Below are 21,954 nucleotides of genomic sequence, written 5' to 3'. Positions count from 1 at the left end.
GTGGATGTTTATGATGATTCAAGTACTTTTGTGCAATTTCCCAGTGGACAAATTAGACGTTTAACAGCCTGCCCTTTGAGAAAGCAGGGAGGTGCACCGGAATTTGCACATCTAGCTGGGCAGGTGTGAATTCCAGGCATGGTTTTCAGCTGTGATCCAGGGACTGATGTTTGCTGACAGTTTCCCCATCATTCCACTCCAGGCCACTATCTCATTGCTATTCGCGGGAGCTTCCTCTGTACTTATTGGATGCTGTGTTTTCCATAATTCAACAGTGACTATGTCTCAAAAGTGCTTAACTTGAGTTTAGTAGACTTTAGATTATGAATGGTGCTGGATAAAAGCAAATTATTTTCTCTTGGTTAGGCTCAAGGCTGTGTGGAAGTTGTTTTGCAATGTCAGAGTAAATTAGCAATGAAGCTTCGGTGTCCCCTCCCAGAGGTGCTCTGTTTCTGTCTTTGATGTTGTCTGAGTTCAGGATCAGACTCTGTTGTGGTGCTTGCCTTTAGCTGAATAATCTGCTGAAACTCAATGTCCAGGCTAAGAGTTAACAGCTTGTGCACTGGAATCCCTGTGCGTCTCACTGTGTCCAAACAGAATTGGTGGCAGGGGCTAGGCAACTGAGACATTGGAACTGATGGGATTGTACAGGTTCCTGATTATTGCTTACAGTCTCAGGAGAGACCTGAGAGTTTTCCTTTATCCTTGAGAATCAATTGAGGATTGCAAATTCAGATACACGGTGGGGGGAGGTGATTTGGAGTTTTGATGTCAGTGTAATACAAACCTTCGCATAAACCAAACCATCCGCCGACATTTCCGCCACCTCCAAAAAGACCCCACCACCAGGGATATATTTCCCTCCCCTCCGTAACTACCTGGTCAGGTCCACACCCCCCGACAACTCACCCTCCCTCCTAGCATTTTCCCCTGCCACTGTAAAACCTGTGCCCACACCTCCTCCCTCACCTCTATCCAAGGCCCTAAAGGAGCCTTCCACATCCATCAAAGTTTTATCTGCACATCCACTAATATCATTAATTGTATCCGTTGCTCTCGATGCGGTCTCCTCTACATTGGGGAGACTGGGCGCCTCCTAGCAGAGTGCTTTAGGGAACATCTCCGGGACACCCGCACCAATCATCCACACCGCCCCGTGGCCCAACATTTCAACTACCCCTCCCACTCTGCCGAGGACATGGAGGTCCTGGGCCTCCTTCACCGCTGCTCCCTCACCACCAGAAGCCTGGAGGAAGAACGCCTCATCTTCCGCCTCGGAACACTTCAACCCCAGGGCATCAATGTGGACTTCAACAGTTTCCTCATTTTCCCCTTCCCCCTCCTCACCCTAGTTCCAAACTTCCAGCTCAGCCCTGTCCCCACGACTTGTCCAGACTTGTCCGACCTGCCTAGCTCCTTTTCCACCTATCCACTCCACTCTCTTCTCCCTGACCAATCACCTTCATCCCCTCCCCCACTCACCCATTGTACTCTGTGCTATTTTCTCCCCACCCCCACCCTCCTCTAGCTTATCTCTCCACGCTTCAGGCTCACTGCCTTTATTCCTGATGAAGGGCTTTTGCCCAAAACGTCAATTTCGCTGCACTTTGGATGCTGCCTGAACTGCTGTGCTCTTCCAGCACCACTGATCCAGTAATATGTACAATGTTGATTTTCACTGCAGGCTGTGTCCTTGTGAAATCAACATTGTACATATTACACTGACGTCAAAACTTCAAATCACCTCCCCCCACTGTGTATCCGAATTTGCAATCCTCAATTGATTCCTGTCAATCAGTGACAAGGTCAAAACACAAGGGGGCTTAGCTGAAAATCACAATCCCACAGCCTCAAGACCAGCTTCACAAATCGACTTGTTTGTGGAGCTATACGAGTCCACGTACTGTACTGGCTGAGAAACAAAAGTCTTTCAAACTGTTACAAATAACATCCTTATCCAACTTTGCTGATACAGCAACTGGAGTCAGGGGGAGTCTTTTAGCAGCCTCTCCAAGTGGATTCCCTTTGTCCTTATTCATTAAAATCACAAAAAGTTGTTAACACCCATGCCCTTTGTGTGTTTATCTGTCTATGTGCATTCATTCGCAACAAGTTCTTGTTAAGGGTCAGTAGATTTGAAAGTGCAAGGGAGCTGCCTTTAAAGTTGATGGAAAATTTAACATAGATGTGCTGCACCTAACTTAATCCTGGAAGGACAGTGACTAAAGGTGTGTCAGTTCTTGTGGAATAAATTATGTACTTGGTCACAAACATTGCAAATCATTTTGACTTTGGGAGCTATCTGATTTGCTGCTCTATTAAACAGCTCTCCTGAAAAAGAATCTTAGCACAGGATTTAGTGAAGCTGTTTGGAATTTTAAAAATTAGGTAAAATTGCCATTGCCTAACCAGACCGTACGGCTGCTCTCTCAGAGAGAGACAACTGGTGATGGCTTAACCGGAGGGTCACCATACCTCAGGCGAAGGGAGAGGATGAGATGGAGAATCCTCCTCTATGGTAACCTCAGACCAGGTGAAGGTTTAACTTGAATTATTTACCCTCCCTTTTGTCTCCCTGGCTGACCAAGCATGTATCTCCAGAATGGTCAGCCAAACTTTAAGATTTAGCTGTTCTTCTGAGGACAAAGGACGCCTTCCTTCATAATTTTAAAGTGGAAATAGGCAAAAACTTTTCATAAAGTATGTCGAATCTGGATCCGGGAGAGAGGAGCACCCTCATAAGAAGTGAGTGACTCTGGTATGACAGCTGGTATGCATGGTAAACCAACACGCCCTAAAACAGGAATTTCTATGTAAATGAAAACGCTTCTGTGGTCAGATGCCTCAGGGCATGTGCGTCTGCTTCCCTTGTATCTGTATGTGCATCTAAATAACCGTGCGGATCTAGTCACAGCTTTGTGAATGCTGCTAACTCTGATATAATTGATCTGGGACTCCCAGGTCAAATATGCAGAGGTTTAGCTCCAGTAATTTGTTAGCTGCTGTCTCCTGCCCATTAGTTTTCTATAAAAATCATTATTTTTGAACAGGCTGTGATACTGTGCCAGTATCCTACGTAAACCTCGACTTCTATTTAAGCCACATTGTGACTTTTATGGTACAACGGCAAAATAAAGATTGCTGGAGGATGGATTTAGAATGCTGGCTATTGAAGAATGTGATTTATTTTAGTTACAGTCGAGTCAATATTTGAAGAATGGCCATCTATAGGTTATCTCAGATGACTGCTGCAAGAACGAGTTTGGACAAATACCCATAAATAGAGTTGTGGGAGAATTTGTCCACATGAGGGACAGCTCAAAGATGCATGAGGGACTCGTGCAGACCTGTGCTGTGTGGCTCATGTTGAAATCACTGCATCTTTGAAGGGGGAAAATAGCTCACTGAAGCAGGAGTTACTAAAACGTTGGATTGAGAGCTGAGCAGTAGTGATTTAACATCAAGCTAATACAACTGGAAGGTGGTCTGCACTTCCCCAAGTGACTCTTCAGTCTTAGAAATGTCCTCCATTTGTGTGTAGGGGGCAGCATTATAAAGTCAACAGATGGTGTGAAGGTTGACAACTATGCAGAGACTGATGGGAGTTATTGGTAACAGGCTGGTGAACTGTGCAGAGACATTTGCAGTTAGAACTCACAGTGGAGAGGTGTAAAACGGTAACTGGACTTCGGGAGATTAAGTCACAAGTCAGCATTTTTTAAACTACACAAATTGGGAATGTAGAGAACTAGAAAGACTGCAATAGCCAAAGATAAAAAAGATCCCAAAATTCAGCTGAAAAAAGACCCATTTTGTCAAAGCTTTTCATCTTGCACTCATAAGGGCAATCCACAAGAAATGTAAAGGAAGATTAACATCTACACTGTATTTTTTTTAGATTAGATTAGATTACTCACAGTGTGGAAACAGGCCCTTCGGCCCAACATGTCCACACCGACCCGCCGAAGCGCAACCCACCCATACCCCTACAATTACCCGTTAGCTAACACTACGGGCAATTTAGCACGGCCAATTCACCTGACCCGCACATCTTTGGACTGTGGGAGGAAACCGGAGCACTCGGAGGAAACCCACGCAGACACAGGGAGAACGTGCAAACTCCACACAGTCAGAGTATGAGAAGACAGTGCTGATTGGTTAGCAAGTGGGAGAGACTAAGGAAAATGCACCAGTTCGGTGATGACTGACAGTTAATTGTTTAATTTTTAGATCAGGTAAGTTGACTATGATTGGTCAAGGCATTGGCCTGAGGGTGCCATCTATTTGGTTGAGGTACAAAAGGGTGTGTGTGTGCCTGTGTGTGTGTGTGTGTGTGTGTGTGTCTGTATTTGTGTATATACATCATTTCTGTCTGAAGTATATTAATGCATCTAATTTCCTGTACTGTAAAGTTTCCACACTGTGAGCCCAACTAATATTCCTCAATTAGTTGTGCGTGCAATTGTTGGGAACTCAGGATTGTTTAGTAAATATTGACCAGCCATGTGATCCCATCTAATGTGGGGCATTGTGTTTTGAGTTTTGCAGGGACGGACTGGCTGTATACCATTTCCTTGCCTGTTGTGAACTGGCATGGCAGTTTGACACAATGTATTTGGGTGTGTAGCCTGCATATATAACATTACACCAGCATTGAAATTCATACGCCATTTGGTACACTGATGTGATTGGCAGGATGCCTTTCTGATTTGATAGAGCCATCCTGTTACTGGTAATACCACTCATCTTGCTACCTCATACTGCAGACAGAAAGAATGCGTACACACACTCAGGGTAATGTCTTGACCAATCAGAGTCTCAATGTGCCTGGCTGTCAGGCAGCATCCAAGGAGCAGGAGAGTTGACATTTCGGGCAAAAGCTCTTCATCAGGAATGTGGTGGTGGGGTGGGGGCAGGGGGAGCTGAGAGATAAATAGGCAGGCAGGTGGGGCTGGGGGGAAGGTAGCTTGGAAGGCAATAGGTAGATGAGGGTGGGGGAGGTGATGGTGATAGGTCAGAGCGGAGGGTGGAGCAGAGAGGTGGGAAGGAAGATGGATAGGTGGGGCAGTTCAAGAGGGCTGTGCCAAGTTCTAGTACGGTGGTGGAGGGAGGGGAGATGAGGAAACTGCTGAAATCAGTATTGATCCCATGTGGTTGGAGGGTCCCAAGGCGGAAGATGAGGCATTCTTCCTCTCGGCGTCGGGATGGCTAGGATCTAGTGGAGGAGGAGGCCCAGGACTTGCGTGTCCTTGGCAGAGTGGGAGGCGGAGTTGAAGTGTTCGGCCACAGGGCAGTGGGATTGGTTAGTTCTTGTGTCTCAGAGGTGTTCCCTGAAACGTTCCACAAGTTAGTGTCCTATCTCCCTAATGTGGAGGACACCACATCAGGAGCAACAGACACAGTAGATGACGTGTGTGTAAGTGCAGGGTAATCTCTGCCGGATGTGGAAGGATCCTTGGGGCCTTGGATGGAGGTGAGGAGGGAGGTATGGGCACAGGTTTTACACTTCCTGTGTTGGCACGGGAAGGTGCTGGGAGTGGAGGGTGGGTTGGAGGCGGTGTGTGGGCTTAACAAGGGAGTGGCGGAGGGAATGATCTCTCCAGAATGCTGATAAAGGTGGGGAGGGAAATACGTCTCTGGTGGTGGGATCTGACTGTAGGTGGCGGAAATGGCAGAGGATGGTGCGTTGTATCAGGCAATTGGTGGGGGGAAGGTGAGGAGTGGAGGGGGTGTTCTATCCTTGTTGTGGTTGAAGGGGTGGGTTTCAAAGGCAGCGGTGTGGGGAATGGAGGAGATGCGCTAGAGGGCTTTGACCCCGTGGGAGGGAAAATTGCTAAAAAATTAAATAAGGCTTTGCAGTTAACAGTCAGTCATCATTTACTTGTGTATCTTCAATGACAATGCCTGTATTAATCAGAGTTCACTTGGCAACCAATCAGATCTGTCCTCTGATAGAGTAGAGCTGTTGTTGCCCCATTGCATTTCTTGTGAATAGCCCTGATGCGTACAAGAAAAAAAACTTTGAAAGAACGTCTCTCTCTTCAGCAATGCTGCAGTCCTGATGTACCAACTCCTCAAGGCTGGTAGAGCAGATTGACATGGTGGTTTACAAAGCACACGTCCACTTGGGTTTGAAATAGAGGAATAGAATAAAGGTTATACTCGTACTTTATAAATCACTGGTTGGGCCTCACTCTCTCTCTCATCTTTTAGCTGAAAATCCACCTCTTTAGCTCGCACCGATCCTAATAGCTCCCTCTGGGACTTGCATCAAACTCTCTTCGGTAATTTCTCCTCTGAACCAAAGGATGGGTTAGCACTGCTGCCTCACACCGCCAGGGACTCGGGTTCGATTCCAGCCTCGGGCAACTGTCTGTGTGGAGTTTGCGCATTCTCCCAATGTCCTCGTGGGTTTCCTCCGGGTGCTCCGATTTCATCCCCCAGTCCAAAGATGTGCAGGTCAGGTGAATTGGCCATGCTGAATTGCCCGTAGTGTTCAGGGATATGTGGGTTAAGTGCCTTAGTCAGGAGTAAATATAGGATAATAGGGTCAGGGAATGGGTCTGGGTGGGTTACTCTTTGGAGGGTCGGTGGGGACTTGTTGGACCAAAAGGCCAGTTTCCACACTGTAGGGATTCTCTGATTCTGTGTCTGACTATATTAAAGGTGCTGTATAAATGTAAGTTGTTGGTTTGGTGAGAATTCCTGTATCACAAGAAGTAGTGATTTGGCATGTTTTTGCCGACTGGGGGTAAGCTGAACTACGTGGGTGCAGTCCTCAGTGAGGACCATGTAGAAGGCTGGCTGTGAGGGGTCAGGGGTGGGGAAGGCTGAAGTTGCTGAAGGGAAGGTTTGTACAGTGAAATGGTGTGGGCTCTGTTTTGCTCAGTGGTGTGGCTGCCCTGAATTTAGCTTGGGGGGGTGGGGGGAGGAGATGACGTAGCTGATGTATTACATGGTGGTATAGCTTGGGTGGGGGGGCGGGTGCTGAGAGGGGAGCGTGGAGTGTGGTGCAGAGTTGCTAATGCTGGGCAAGGGCTGGTGAGTGACTCCTTAAAATCCTTTCCTTTGTCTTCACTAAAGTGGGAAAGCCCTGTGCTCGAATTTTGAATGATCATATCCTCCGCCTGTTACAACCAAGGTGTCAGTGAGGCTGCACTTTGATTGTGCAATAATTGCCAGACAGTGAAGCCATTCTTGAGCAGGGAGTGTTTTGAAATCTGGGACACCAGCAACTGAATGGATCAACTGTACCTCCTTGTTTGTAGTTTTAATGTGTGACCTTCTGATCAGGAATGTGCTATACACAGAACAGATTAATTTCTAACTTGTTGGTGCTCAGTTCTGTTTAATGTCTTTGTGTTGTGACTACTTTGTGTTATTGGTTCCGAAACCTTCAGTGACCAGTAGAAACCATTCAGTAAATTTAGCAAATCCTTTTTTTTTAACTCCAGTAGCTTGTAAAGGTGAGAGATTTTCTAAAATTGTGTCATTCTCAATATCTGGTCACCTTGATCCCAGTAACCCTGGTGCTGCGATAATTACACAATCGCTCAAATCCTTAGACAGACCGACAGAGGTAGCAGGTGCTTCCCTTCCCGGTCTCACTGCATCCCTGCTTGGGCATGTATCCAAACTATTACTTCACAACTGCAGGATCAAAATCCTGGAATTCCCTTCCAAAAAGCATGGTGATTCCACTCACAGTGGTTCCCTCAGGCACTGAGGGGTGACCTTATAGAGACTTATAAAATAATGAGGGGTCGCGTATAGGATAAATAGACAAAGTCTTTTCCCTTCAGAACTAGAGGGCATAGCTTTAGGGTGAGGGGGAAAGATATAAGAAATCTAAGGAACAACTTATTCAAACAGAAGGTGGTGTATATATATGGAATGAGCTGCCAGAGGATGTGGTGAAGGCTGGTACAATTACAGCATTTAAAAGGCATCTGAATGGGTATATGAATAGGAAGGGTTTGGAGGGATATGAGCCAAGTGCTGGCAAATAGGACCAGATTAGTCAGCATGGACTAGTTGCATCTCAGCTCAGAGAGTCATCAGAGATATGGTGGGCTGAACGGCCTCCTTCTATACCTTTCTGACACTGTCTGACCAGATCAAATGTAAATCCAGGCAAGGACAATGTTTAAGGTTCCTTTCTCAAAATATGTCCCGCAATACAAGACTCACTCACAGTGAGAATCCCAGCACAAGAAGTAAGGTGTTTACTGAAGGGATTAAGAGCTGAATGGTATAGCCGAAGAGGCAATAACTCCAGCCCAAACCCATCCAGGAAGGCCCACCCCCCAGCAGGATTTTACCCATCAGCCCAGGACAGGAAGAAGGAAATCTGAAGGCAAATTGAGGGCTCCCAGTGTGACCCAGATGTTTGTGAACCCAGACCTGAGAGCAGTAAGTTCACCTCACTATGTGCAGTTGAACTGATAACCAATGAGTTAATCACCTTTAAGAAAAGGCTAGTGTGCTCTTTAGTTAATCAGTGGCCCACTTAGGAAAGCAGAACATTTTAGCGCCATCTGTGGACCCTGTCTCTGATTAGACTGGAAGGAGTTGTAGGTACATTCGAGCTCAGGATAGAAGACAGTTTGTTCAGGAATTCCATTAAAAACAGGAATGAACTAGACTTGATATAATTCCAGGTGGCCTTGACTATCTCAGACACACACACACACACACACACACACAAGTCTTCAGCTAGAATGGCAGTGAAGGGGCTAGGGTTGAGGTGATTTGTGTCCTGACATTTACTTGGTGGGGGCGCCCCTGCTATTGACCCCGTGGGGCACTGAAACAGATTGGCCAGAGCTCCCTGTCCTTGCCACATTCCACAGGAAAGGAGCTATGAGTGAGATCAGGGAAGGTACCATTGGGTTCAGAATTGGAGAAACCTCCCTTTCTGCATGATGTCCTTTGGCTACTCACAGCTGAGGCTCCCACCTGAAACCTGGTGGCTTTGAGCGAGAGTGCGGAGGTTCTTCTCAGGTGATACCCTGAGCCTTGAGGAGAAGACAGATGATACTGGAGGGAAGTGGAGGATTTAGCTGTCAAGATTAAATATTCCCATTTCCTTTCTTCTGCTGACAGTTCCAGTAGCACATGAGCACACATCCAAAACGTGGCAAAACACCAACAGTGATGTCGTTCCAGTTCTGACTCAGTGGGAACTGTTTGTTCAGAACAACAATATGCTTGTCCTTGACTCAGGGCCAATATTGGTTCAGGCTTTTTTCCATGGGTACAGTGGTTCTGATTGAAATTTGTTAAGTAGTTACGTCACTTTTGCAATATAGTGTGTAATTTGAAACTTGAAAGGGTTCAGAAAAGATTCACAAGGATGTTGTCAGGGTTGGAGCTATAGGGAGAGGCTGAACAGGCTGGGGCTGTTTTCCCTGGAGCATCAGAGACTGAGGGGTGACCTTATAGAGGTACATAAAATCATGAGGGGCATGGACAGGGTAATTAGACAAGATCTTTTCCATGAGGTGGGGGGGGGGGGGGCGGGGGAGTCCAGAACTAGAGGGCATAGATTTAGGGAGAGAGGGGAAAGATATGAAAGAGACCTGAGGGGCAACCTTTTCACACAGAGGGTGGTGCGTGTATGGAATGAGCTGCCAGAGGATGTGGTGAAGGCTGGTACAATTGCAACATTTAAAATAATTCTGATGGGTATATGAATAGGAAGGGTTTGGAGGGATATGGGCCAAGTGCTGGTAAATGGGACTAAATTAGATTAGGTCATCATAGTCGAGTTAGACGGAAGGGGCTCTTTCGGTACTATACATCTCTATTTCTCTATGACTCTATGACAAGTACTCTTCCCATCCACCTGACCCATCCAAAATCTTTGACACATTTCAGTATGGATTTTGTTTTTCCATTTTTGGCCAATCTGGGAATGTTTGAGGGAACAGTGTAGTGCAGAGTTTACTGTGTAAATCATCTGTTCCTGATCTGGGAGCATTTGAGGGAACAGTGTAGGAAGAGTTTACTGTGTAAACCATCTGTTCCTGATCTGGGAATGTTTGAAGGAACAGTGTAGTGTAGAGTTTACTGTGTAAATCATCTGTTCCTGATCTGGGAGCGTTTGAGGGAACAGTGTAGGAAGAGTTTACTGTGTAAACCATCTGTTCCTGATCTGGGAATGTTTGAAGGAACAGTGTAGTGTAGTGTTTACTGTGTAAACCATCTGTTCCTGATCTGGGAATGTTTGAAGGAACAGTGTAGTGCAGAGTTTACTGTGTAAACCATCTGTTCCTGATCTGGGAATGTTTGAGGGAACAGTGTAGGAAGAGTTTACTGTGTAAACCATCTGTTCCTGATCTGGGAATGTTTGAGGGAACAGTGTAGGAAGAGTTTACTGTGTAAACCATCTGTTCCTGATCTGGGAATGTTTGAGGGAACAGTGTAGGAAGAGTTTACTGTGTAAACCATCTGTTCCTGATCTGGGAATGTTTGAGGGAACAGTGTAGGAAGAGTTTACTGTGTAAACCATCTGTTCCTGATCTGGGAATGTTTGAGGGAACAGTGTAGGAAGAGTTTACTGTGTAAACCATCTGTTCTGTTCCTGATCTGGGAGTTTTTGCCTCTTAACTCTGCTTGAAAGTGATTCCTCCCCTAAAGCCAAAGTATGTACAAGTGACTAAGGAAGAAAAGCCAGGCCAGGGTTCCGATTTCAGACACTGTGGGGAAGAAACCGAAAGGAGCAATGAGAATTGTGAGGTGGACTTTAGGAAATCTCCTCCTGTTGATTGTGCACATTGTTCACCCCTGTAGATCAAGCCTCCCACTCTGCTCTTGTACATCGATGCTGGCAAAGAGACAATGATCAAACGGCTCCTGGGGCGAGGATTGACTAGTGGGCGGTCTGATGACAATGAAGAAACCATTGCGAAACGCCTGGACACCTATTACCAAGCAACTGAGCCCGTCATCAACTACTATCAGCCCAAGGGCATCATTAGGAAGGTGAGGCCTGAACCAGCGAGAGTGTGACAATGCCTCTTAAAGTTACTAAAATAAATGGTAGGTCGAAATGAGCATTCTTCTCAAATCCCAACTCCATCTGCTCAATTCGAAAGTGACTCCAAAAATCAACAAAGGGCTTGAATCGGGGGGATGAAATAAACTTCAGAGTTGCATAAAGAGGATTGCTGGGTAATCCTGAATTTTGGATTAATTTGGGTTGAGCTGTCCAATGGTAGCAGAGTCGGGGAGAACCCTTTTAACCACAGAAGCTGTCATTGTTCACCTGGAGTGAAAGTAGATGACTGCCCCGGGCTGTGCTGTTCGATGCATTCACCCGGTGTCGTGAATTGACCAGACCCATGATGGATTGATTGGGAGAAAGTGATAAATAGCATCAATTCATCACGGTCAAAATGTATGGTGCTGGAAAAGCACAGCCAGTCAGGCAGCGTCCGAGGAGCGGGAGAATCGTCATTTTGAGCATAAGCTCTTCATCAGGACAAAGGGTTTATGCCCAAAATGTTGACTGTCCTGCTCCTTGCTACCTGACCTGCTGTGCTTTCCCAGCACCACACTTTTTGACCATGATGAATTGATGCTGTTTATCAGCTGACAGGGGAGTCAGTTAGCTCAGTCGCCTAAAAAAAACAGAGGGTGGTGCAGACTAATGGCAGCAGCATGAGTCCAATCCCTGGACTGATTGGAGTGGTTCATGGAGGCCTGTCCCCTCACCTTACTCCATGTTTATAGACTGGTTACCCTCAAGTGATACATATCTGATTGCCTCTCCATAATTGAGAGGGATGCTGGTTCTCCTTTGTGAACTACAGTTCCGTATCAAGAGTTGAGAGACTTCAATGTTCTGTCCCAGTGCTTTTCTACTCTGAGGCCTGTAAGCCAAAGCATGGTCTAGATCCTTCTAGATAATTCAGTGCTTCTAAAATCTCCCTTGGTTCTCTGGGCTCTGAAGAGACTAGATCAACCAGGTCCTGTCAGAGATCCCATGTGAACGTGTTGGGAAGTGAGTGTTTGTGGATGCTGCATCAGGGGCTGGAACTTGACTGTGGTGCCCCATGCTGTCAAACAGCCTTCTGATTGTCCTGACTGTCCAGCTCTCACTGAAAATGGCTATATCCACTCTGAGGGTCAAGTAGGCAGTCTTGGGCTGTGAATGTGAACATCTAAACATTACAGTCACCCAGAGAGAGCAGTGGGATGGTTGGAACCGGAGGAAAATGTATTTTGAAACCAATCTGATGTGTGAAGGACAATTTGATTCACTCAGCTGTTGTCTGTGTTTTTTCTTTCCAATCGTTAGATAAATGCAGAGGGTACAGTGGACGAGGTCTTTGCTCAAGTTTGTGCTGCTCTCGATGCGTTGAAGTGAACGGGGCACAGAAGTGTCTTATCAATGCCCCTCCTCTCCCTTTGCCCTCTTGAGAAGCCTTTATCCTCCTGGGCTCACTTCCAGCCAAATCATGGACATCGTTATAAAGAAAGCCGCTTCATTGGTTAAACTGGGAATCCAAAGGCTTCACATCTCAAAATTTGATTGGGTCCATCTTTGCATATTGTGGTGGCATTGCAAGTGAGCGAGCGACACCGAATGAGCCATAAATTTTACGTCTTCAATCATGGACCAGTGAACACCATCCCCCACTGAACACAACAGGATTCAGCGCCACTGAAGATCAGCATGACCCCCCTCTGTGACAGGCAATGGCTGGACCCCAGCTTTCATCGCTCTGCACCCCAAGCACCTTCTTAAAACCAGGAGGGAAATGGCCTCAGACATGCCATTGGTCTTTTCCTGATCTCAATAGATTATCTGTCAAGAAGAATCAATCACTGTCAAGTACTGAAACTCACAGCAAGACATTATTTTTCGCTGGAGATTGCAATCACTTCTGACTTACTTTCTGTATTTGACAGTCTTCTGCCATTTTACAGAGCTTCTGATTTCCCAGTCAGGTTCAGGCTAGTAATTTAGTCTAAAACTGTCAAACATGTCACAGAGAGTGTTAAACTGCCCTATTTTGTGTGAAAGATTGTTCCACTTGAACAACATGTCAGTTTTTGCCCTGTTCTCTGGAGCGGGCAGCTGGGATTGAATCTTTTTCAGTGCTTATCAGTTTTTTTTTGAAAGGGGTTGGGGGTGGGGGGTGAGGACATGGAGGGTTTCCAGTTTGAGGACAATGGCATTGAATTTAACCCAAATTGTACAATGTTACATGTACCCAAGCATCTGAAATAGTCATTATTGCATACCTAATTCAAGCTCCCAACAACATTTTAGCTGCTGTTATACAGCTTGTCTTACTGTCATCCCTTCTCCTGCTTCCATTATTTTAAAATTGTTTTTGCTTGTTAAATGTATCAGTATCCTTTTCTTTTAATGAGCTTCAGCGATCATTTATAAGATAGTTCACTTCCCACTGTGCTCTTCCCATTTTGTTTAAATGTGCCCCCCACCATCCCCTCCAACCACCACCTCCCCAACAAAAGGAAAAAAACTGGCTTCTCGTTGGAAGCATCATCCAGCCAATCCAAGTACCTAACCTGAAGATTGACATTAGATCAGACCAGTCATTGGTGTGACTTTGCTGAAGGAGCCTGTCCCATAGGCCAGAACCAGCCAGACAAATCGGAAACTGCAGGAGACCATTCAGCCCGTCATGCCTGTTCTGCCATTCAATGCGATCTTGGTTGGTTTGTATCTAATCACTATCCACCCACCTTGGCTGCATGTCCTTCTGCCCTTGTGATTTGTTTGAGAAGTTGAAAACAGTCAATTATCAAGCAAAGTACTGTATTCACTGAGAAACCAAACTTTTGAGCTCGAGTCAAAGGTTGCTTCTCCAGCTCTTGCTGAGATAGTAACTGCAGTTCCTGATGACGGGCTTATGCCCATAACGTTGATTTTCCTGCTCCTCGGATGCTGCCTGACCTGCTGTGCTTTTCCAGCACCACACACTCGACTCTAATCCTCCAGTATCTGCAGTCTCCTAGTAACTGAAATTAAACTTATGGATCAGGAGTAGCCCATCGAGCCTGCTCTGTCATTCAATAAGACCACGGCTGATTTGATTTCTGCCTCAGATCCCCGTTCACGAAAACCTTGGAGCATCTTCAACACAACAGATGTTGGAAGCAGATGGGAATGTGAAGTTCGGCATTCTGTAAATGGCTGCCTTTTTATTCCCTGACCTGGGTGGGCCCGTATTTATATATTCCATTTCATATTCTTTGGAACCATTTTCTTCCGATTAAAATTTAACTCAAAGGAGACACTGACCTAATTTTCCATTTAAAAGAAATCAGTAACTTACAGCATATACAATCTTTCTGTAAAATTCTGGAACTGGCTAGTATCAATCAGTTACAACATATCTGTGTATTGTATTCTTGGAATAAATTTTAAGCAACCTGACAGATACTTCTTTTTTGAGACAAAGATATGAGTGCAGTCCTTTTAATGGCTCTGTATCACCGTCCGTGTAAAAGATCAAAGCAACAAACTATTTGTAGATGAAATGTATCTTTCTCTCCATGTAAAGTCTTACTGAGGACAATCCGTATCCTGCAATTGCTAAATAACATTTAATTCTTTCTATTTTCATTTTGTAAACCAAACGCCATAATCTTTAAAGCCTTGTCCAGTGTTTAGATGGACAAAGCAGTTTGGGGGAAGAGTTGGTTGGGGGACAGTGGGGAAGCCACAGTGTCATTGAGTGAAACAGAATTCAGAACAATCATCTTCTAAAGAATCACACTGTGGATTATTGGTAAAAAGAACATTATCCTGCACTTGTATGAATTTTCTTCATTCAACTGTTAATGATTAATGCCTTTGTTATAACAGTAAAGAATTTCAAACAGTCCTTTTGATATGTTCATCACCAATATCACACATTGTGAGTTCAAAGCATTAGTAATTTGTGAAAGTATTCAAACCAGTTGTAGATGTGCAACGTTTTTTGTCTTCCCATGTTGTCAGCCAGACCAGTAATTATTTTTCTTAATACTGTTTCAAAGCCAAACATATACCAGTATTTATTGGAGCTTCATCATTGGACTGGAGGAGGTGATGAATGTAAATTTAATAAAACAGAACTGACCTCGCTGTTATGTTGTGAAGTGTCTCCATTTTGATCAGATATAAGCTCTTGGCACTTGTTTAGTGATGGAAAACATATCGTTCTATTTTCCATGGGGCACCTTTGCATTATTGACACCTTGTGGGATGTGGGCATTGCTGGCAGGAACACATGTCCATCCTTAATTGCCCTTGAGAAGGTAGTAGTAAGCTGCCTTTTAAAACCACTGCAGTCCCTGTGCTCTGGGTAAACCCATTCCCTAAGGGAAGGAATTCCAGGATTTTTACCAGCAACTGTGAAGGAATGGCGATATATTTCCAAGACAGGATGGTGAGTAGCTTGGAGAGGAACTTGCAGTGGCTGGTGTTCCCATATACCTGCTGCCCTTGTCCTTTCAGATGGAAGTGGTCAAGGGTTTGGAAGGTGCTGTCTAAGGAGCCTTAATGAATTTCAGCAATGCCTCTTCAAGATGATACACACTGCTACTATTGAGTGTTAGTGGTAGGAGTAGAGGTTTGTGGATGTGGAGCCGATCAAGCGGGCTGCTTTTTCCTGGATAGTGTCAGGCTTCTTGAGTGTTGCTGGAGTTGTACCCATCCAGGCAAGTGGGGAGTATTCATCACACTCCTGACTTGTGCCTTGTAGATGCTGGGCAGGCTTTGGGGAGTCAGGAATTGAATTATTGATTGATTTGCTCTTGTAACCACCATGGTGAGTCAAGTTGAGTTTCTGGTCAATGGTAACCCTTAGCATGTTGATAGTGGGAGGTTTGGCAATGGTAATGTCATTCAATGTCAATGGGGACTGACTAGATTCTCTTTTGTTAGAGTGCCTGGCATTTATGTGGCACAAATACTACTTGCCTACTCACAGCTCACATCTGGATGTTGTCCAGATCTTGTTGTATTTAGACATGGACTGCTGAGGAATTGTGAATGGTGCTGACCATTGTACAATGATCAGTGGATGTCTGTAGAGGGAAGGTCATTGATGCAAATAATTGAAGATTGTTGGACTAGAAAGTCATGGAAAAGCATCCCGCTGCTACGTGCACCAAACTATGTGTCATGCTTTGAAGTATCTGATCTCTTATTTCCAAATATTACCTAAGTGTGTATAGAATCATCATGGAATCATGTGACCCAGAAAGAGGCCACCTGGACTATGGTGCCTGTGCAGAACCTTTTGAATGAGCTGACCGTTCGACCCATTGTGCCATTCTTTCCCCGTCTCTCTGCAACTTTTTTCATCTGTTTATCTAATCACCCCTTTCAAAAGTAACTATCACATCTCCTTCCTTTTCTTTTTTCCCCTTTTCCCTTTTCTGTCAGCATATTCCAGGTCACGCAAAAAAAAATCTCCTGCTCTGGCTCTTTGAGAGATGAGATGGTTCTTCAGTCTTGAAGAAGTGTTATACCCAAAACATTGACTTCTCCACCTCCTGATGCTGCCTGGCTTGTTGTGTTCTTCCAGCCTCCTGTTTGTCTCCTCTGGTTCTTTAGCAGAAAACTGTGTCCTCTGGATACTGACCATCCCACCAGTAGAAACAAGTTTCCCTTAGTCACTGCATCAACACTCCCATCATTTTGAAGACCTCTGTGAACACTCCCCTTAAAGTTCTTTTCTCTAACGAATAATCTCAGTTCCTTGAATTTCTGCACAGAACTGACGTCCCTGGTGCTATCTTCTTTGCACTCTTTTTAATGACTTGTACCAATGTTAGCTGAATTGTGACTCTCTCATTCTTGAGTTTTCAGGCAGCTATGGGTGCATCTCCACCCAGAAAGAGCGTGTGGTCAAATTCTGCAGGATGTTTGACAAACCTGGTCTTCTGAGTTTTCCTGCGTTCAAAATCGGCAACTCTCTTCCCCGTCACCCCATTCCTCCAAGGCCCAACCCTGACTACTGTGTCAAATGCTCTAATGGTTTTATGTGAGTTCTGGATGCAACTGCATTGGCCAAAAACTAGGGATTATGGGGCTGGCTGTTGTTAGACACATTGGGAGGGGATAGGCCATGAAAAGATTTGAGAACAAAGATGAGAATTTTAAAATAAAGATATTGACTTACATTGACTACTGGTCAAGCAATGAGCACAAACACGTGATCGGGGAACAGGATTTCTTGTGAGTTAAGACATGGACAATGCTTTTAGATGGTGGAATACAGGAGATCATCCAGGAGTGCACTGAACTTTCATTTAACAAGTCAGAGACTTTTATAAATATGCACCACACTTTGTGTCTCTCACTGTGTCTCTCACCTGCACACACACACCAGGAGTTCTGGGAAAAAAATAAGCACTACCGCAGTTAGGTGGTAGTGTGGGGGTTAATTTAAAAAAGCAGAAAAAAAATGAACAGGAGTCTACTGGCCACTTGGGTGTTTTCCTATCTTCCAGGTGGTGGAAATTGAATAATAATTTAAAAAATATGCACCAGTCACCCTGTGCCTTCTGCAAACAAGTGAAAGTACGCAGAGAAGGAAAATTAAACTATATTGTGTTCAATATAATGATCATCTCAACAAAGTCAGTGGGCAGGGATTATTGATCTGCCTTTCCAGTTTTTCCCATAACCCCCATAATTGAGGCTAAATGTTTCTCCTGTCTCCCCAACCTTAAAAATTCTAGTGCCTGCATTCCCGGCTCACATCACTTCCTCTCCATCACTTGTGTGTCCAATGATATTGGGTGCATGATCTCTGTAGTTCTGAATGTAGGTCTTTCACTGTTTTGCTCTCCCTCGTTTTATGATGTCAAGTTGTGCTCCTCAACCTGTAGTGTCAGCCTTCTGGGTTTGCCACTTCAATGGTTCTGCAAATAGTTGACTTCCTCTGCCATCAGTCTTTACCACCAGGTTTCCAACTCACCCACTCCTGGGTGGTCCTATGATCCAACTTGTCATGAATCCCACTATAGCAGGGTATATTAAAATTCCGTTCAGTCTGAATCCTTAAGAAGTTGAACTTCATATGATCCAGAATATAGTCAGGCCTGACTCCTGTCATTGTGTGTGTGTGTGTGATGCTGGAAAAGCACAGCATCCGAGGATTAGGAAAGTCGACATTTTGAGCATAAGCTCTTCATCAGGAATCTTACCCTTGAAACGTTGACTCTCCTGCTCCTCGGATGCTGCCTGACTGACTGTGTTTTGCCAGCACCACACTCTGACTCTGATCTCCAGCATCTGCAGTCCTCACTTTCTCCTGTCAGTGTGTGCTTCTCCCTTTACCTAAACCTCCCCAGATGAATATTGACTATAGTTATGCCTTGGGGAGGCAGTGGCCTAGTGATATTATCACTGGACTGTTAATACAGAGACCCAGGCAAAGCTCTGGGGACCTGCGTTCAAATTCTGCCACAACAGATGGCTAATTTGAATTGAGTAAATATCTGGAATTAAGAGTCTAATGATAACCATGAGTCCATTGTGGATTATTGGGAGGTGGGCGGGGGGAAGCCATCTGGTTCACTAATGCCCTTGAGGGAGAAAAGTGCCATCCTTACCTGGTCTGGCCTACATGTGACTCCAGACCCACAGCAATGTGGTTGACTCTCAACCACCATCTGGGTAATTGGGCATGGGAAATACATGCTGACCTAGCCAGTGATGCCTCATCCTGTGAATGAATATTTAAAAACCCATGGAATATGCTCCAATATGAATCAACAGCCTTGGGTGAAGAGGAGACAAACCCGGAGTGATGTCGCCATCTTTTGAAGCCAAATAACCCATTGACAATCAGCTGTTCGCCTGAAGTTCAAGCTTGATGTCGCTGTGATCTATTAGAATCACAACCTGCGTCCTTTCTGCCAGCTATTTCCATAGGCTTCCAGGTCTGTCACAAAGGTAGTCTTGGAATGGCCAGTACAGTACGGCAGAATAACCACCTCTAGACGCAAAATGAACTTCAGAACTCAGACCAGGAGTAGGCTTTTCAACCCTTTGAACCTGCTCCACCACTTAACTTGATGGTGGCTGATCTTATCATGATCTCAATTCTACTTTCCTATCTGCTCTCCACACCCAGTAAACGTTAGTAATGAAAACTCTATTTATCTCCTCTTTAAATTTACTCACTATCCCACTCTCGATTGAAATCTGTGATCCACAAATTCATGACCTTTTAACAGAAGGAATTTCTCTTTGTTTTAAATCTGTCAGCCCATATCCTAAACCATGACTTCTCATTCTAGATTACCCTACACGAGGAAATATCCTTTCGATGTTAACTCTGTTAATCCCCTTTAGCATCTTATAAATGTCAATTAGATTCCCTCTCATTCTTCTAAAGACAAGATAATATGGATTTGAACTGCTCACTCTCTCTTCATAAGACAAACACCTTATCTCTGGACTCAATCTAGTGAATGTCTTCTAGACTGCCTCCAAAGCAACTAACTTCTTCCTCAAATAAGGGAACCAAAATTGTACTCAATACTCTAGGAGAAATTGAGGACTGCAGATGCTGGAGATCAGAGATGAAAATGTGTTGCTGGAAAAGTGCAGCAGGTCAGGCAGCGTCCAAGGAGCAGGAGAATCGACGTTTCGGGCATGAGCCCTTCCTGAAGAAGGTACCACCTTACTAATGGCGAAAGTGAGGGCTGCAGCTGCTGGAAATCAGAGTCAAGATTAGAGTAGTGCTGGAAAAGCACAGCAGGTCAGGATTCCTGATGAAGGGCTCGAGCCCGAAACATCGATTTTCCTGCTCCTCAGATGCACCTGACCTGCTGTGCTTTTCCAGCACCACCCTAATCTTGACCACCTTACTAATGCCTTGTACAGTGATGAAGAGTCATCTAGACTCAAAACATTAGTTTGCTCTCTCTCCATGGATGCTGTCTGACCTGCTGTGATCTCCAGCATTTATTATTTTCAGTGCAGTAATGCTTCCCTACTTTAATGCCATATTCCTTTAGCAATGTATGCCAAAATTCTATATGCCTTCCTTATTACCTGCTATTCCTGTATGTTAGTTTTCTGTGATTCTTGTACAAGGACACCCAGCGCACTGAAGCACTCTGAAGTTTCTCTCCATTTAGTTGAAGACATGAAAATGTATTAATTAAAAACAGTATGATTCTTCCTGTTCTGTGCTTGAAAGAAGAACATTGCCGACAATTAGGGGGAATTGTACTGGAGGAATGTGAAAGGAGTGGGTATGATAGACTCAGTAACCTCTTGTCCTTCCATTGTATCTTCTGGACATTGGATGGGAAAGCCAGAATGTGTGCAAAGCAATCCTTCCTTGACTTTTGCTCATTCCTCTATTTACTTTGATTTTCTTGTTGAGCTTTCCTGACTGATTGGAATTGTGTTCCTCGCTGCTTTAAATCTTTCTCCTTTTGTTCTATCATCCCCCACGATACAAAGTGCTCCATTTATCCTGGCGTGTTCAAATCATGACTCATTGCATAGTCTGTTACTCCGTTATTTCTTCACACAAGACACCTTCCTTCTTTTAATTATCCTTCTTGCTACATTTTAGAGCTTTGTAATTATCAAGCTTGACGTTGCTTAATTGCAGTAATTTAACTCGTTATATTTTTTTCCAGCTATAGTGTTGTTTTAGACCATGGGAAATGAAGAAAGATTGGCAATGACGTAGTGCCTTCACCGGGCTCAGGCTATCCTGAAACACTTTACAGGCAGGAAAGTACATTGCATGTGCAGTAGGAAGTAATTTACACAGAGTGAGCTTCCATGTACTGCAGCACGGGAGTGTTATAATGACCCAATAATATGTTTATCATCAAACCACAGAACGGTTCTAGTACAGATGCAGGCCATTTGGCCCAGCTCACCCTCTCTGCAAGACTTAGCGCCACTCGTCCACCTTTCTCCCATAACACTGGAAAGTTTCTCTCTTCCAATAATGATATAATTCACTTTAGAATACAATTGAATCTGCCTCCACAATACTCTAAGGCAGTGCATCCAGATCCTAACTATTTACTGCATGAAAATAAAACATTTTCCTCACATCATCATTACCTCTTTTGGCTTAAATCTGTGCTGTCTTGATCCTTCTACTGATAGAATAACTTTTGCTTCTCCACTGGGTTCGAACTCCTCTGAATTTTAAATACCTTCATCAAATCTCAACTGTTCTGTGCTTCAAGAACAGTCGTCTCATCTTCTCAAGAGTTGAAATTCCTCACCTCTGGAACCATTCTCCTGGATCTAATACTGCACATCCCACCTAAAGTGGATATGGATGAAATAACCCAATGGAGGCTGGTTTGTGCGGGTTGATTATAGCTTCTTTTCCAGTGATATTGCTTGAAGAAGTAAGTATTGGCCAGGTCGCCAGGGAGATCTTCTCTTTGCCTCTTCAAAATTACGCCAGGGATCACCCAAGAGGGCCAATGGGGTCTCAGCTTATCATCTCATCCAAAGTGTAACCCCTCTGGCAATGCAGCACTCTCCATCACCACCCCCTCCACACACACACCCCTCTCCCCGGTGTTGGGGACAGGATATTTGAAAAATGTATCAAAATCTCTGGTGGGGGTCATGCATCCGCTACCCTTGGACTTTGAGCAACATCTGTTAGCAACTGAGCCATGGTTAACAATTAGACCAAGATTGGGAGATAAGGCCACATCATTCCCATTGGGACAATGCCACTCAGCAGATACCTTGACAGCCTTCAATTTTGAGGAATCGAGTGTGGCAGTTTCTCATTTGACTTAATTACTCACCCCCAACCTCAGTCTGATTCTTAAATTTCTTTCATTGGGATCTCGGGGTCACTGGAAGGGCTGGCATTTACTGCTAATCCCTAATTCTCCCAGAACCAAGCAGCTCGTTAGGGTCATTACAGAGGATAGGAAAGAAACAAGTTTCAAGGTCAGTATTAGTGAGAC

The 21,954-nt window shown here is 44.7% G+C and overlaps 1 protein-coding gene across 5 annotated transcripts in view; it reads left to right on the top strand.

Moving 5' to 3' along the window:
* The window catches only part of LOC132825896 (adenylate kinase isoenzyme 1-like), a 165,317-nt gene extending 150,208 nt beyond the window's left edge, over positions 1 to 15,109 (top strand). For all 5 annotated transcript variants that reach the window (XM_060841510.1, XM_060841512.1, XM_060841511.1 and 2 more), the window contains 2 exons: positions 10,795 to 10,986; positions 12,305 to 15,109. In XM_060841510.1, the coding sequence (XP_060697493.1) occupies positions 10,795 to 10,986; positions 12,305 to 12,373 (261 nt within the window). In that variant the 3' untranslated portion in view covers positions 12,374 to 15,109. The remainder of the gene's footprint in view (positions 1 to 10,794; positions 10,987 to 12,304) is intronic.
* Positions 15,110 to 21,954: the final 6,845 nt, after the last annotated feature.

This window comes from Hemiscyllium ocellatum, chromosome 21 (assembly GCF_020745735.1).
Source record: "Hemiscyllium ocellatum isolate sHemOce1 chromosome 21, sHemOce1.pat.X.cur, whole genome shotgun sequence".
Classification (NCBI taxonomy): Eukaryota; Metazoa; Chordata; class Chondrichthyes; order Orectolobiformes; family Hemiscylliidae; genus Hemiscyllium; species Hemiscyllium ocellatum.
The sequence above is the reverse complement of the archived record's forward strand: the minus strand, read 5'-3'. Positions and strand labels throughout refer to the sequence as shown.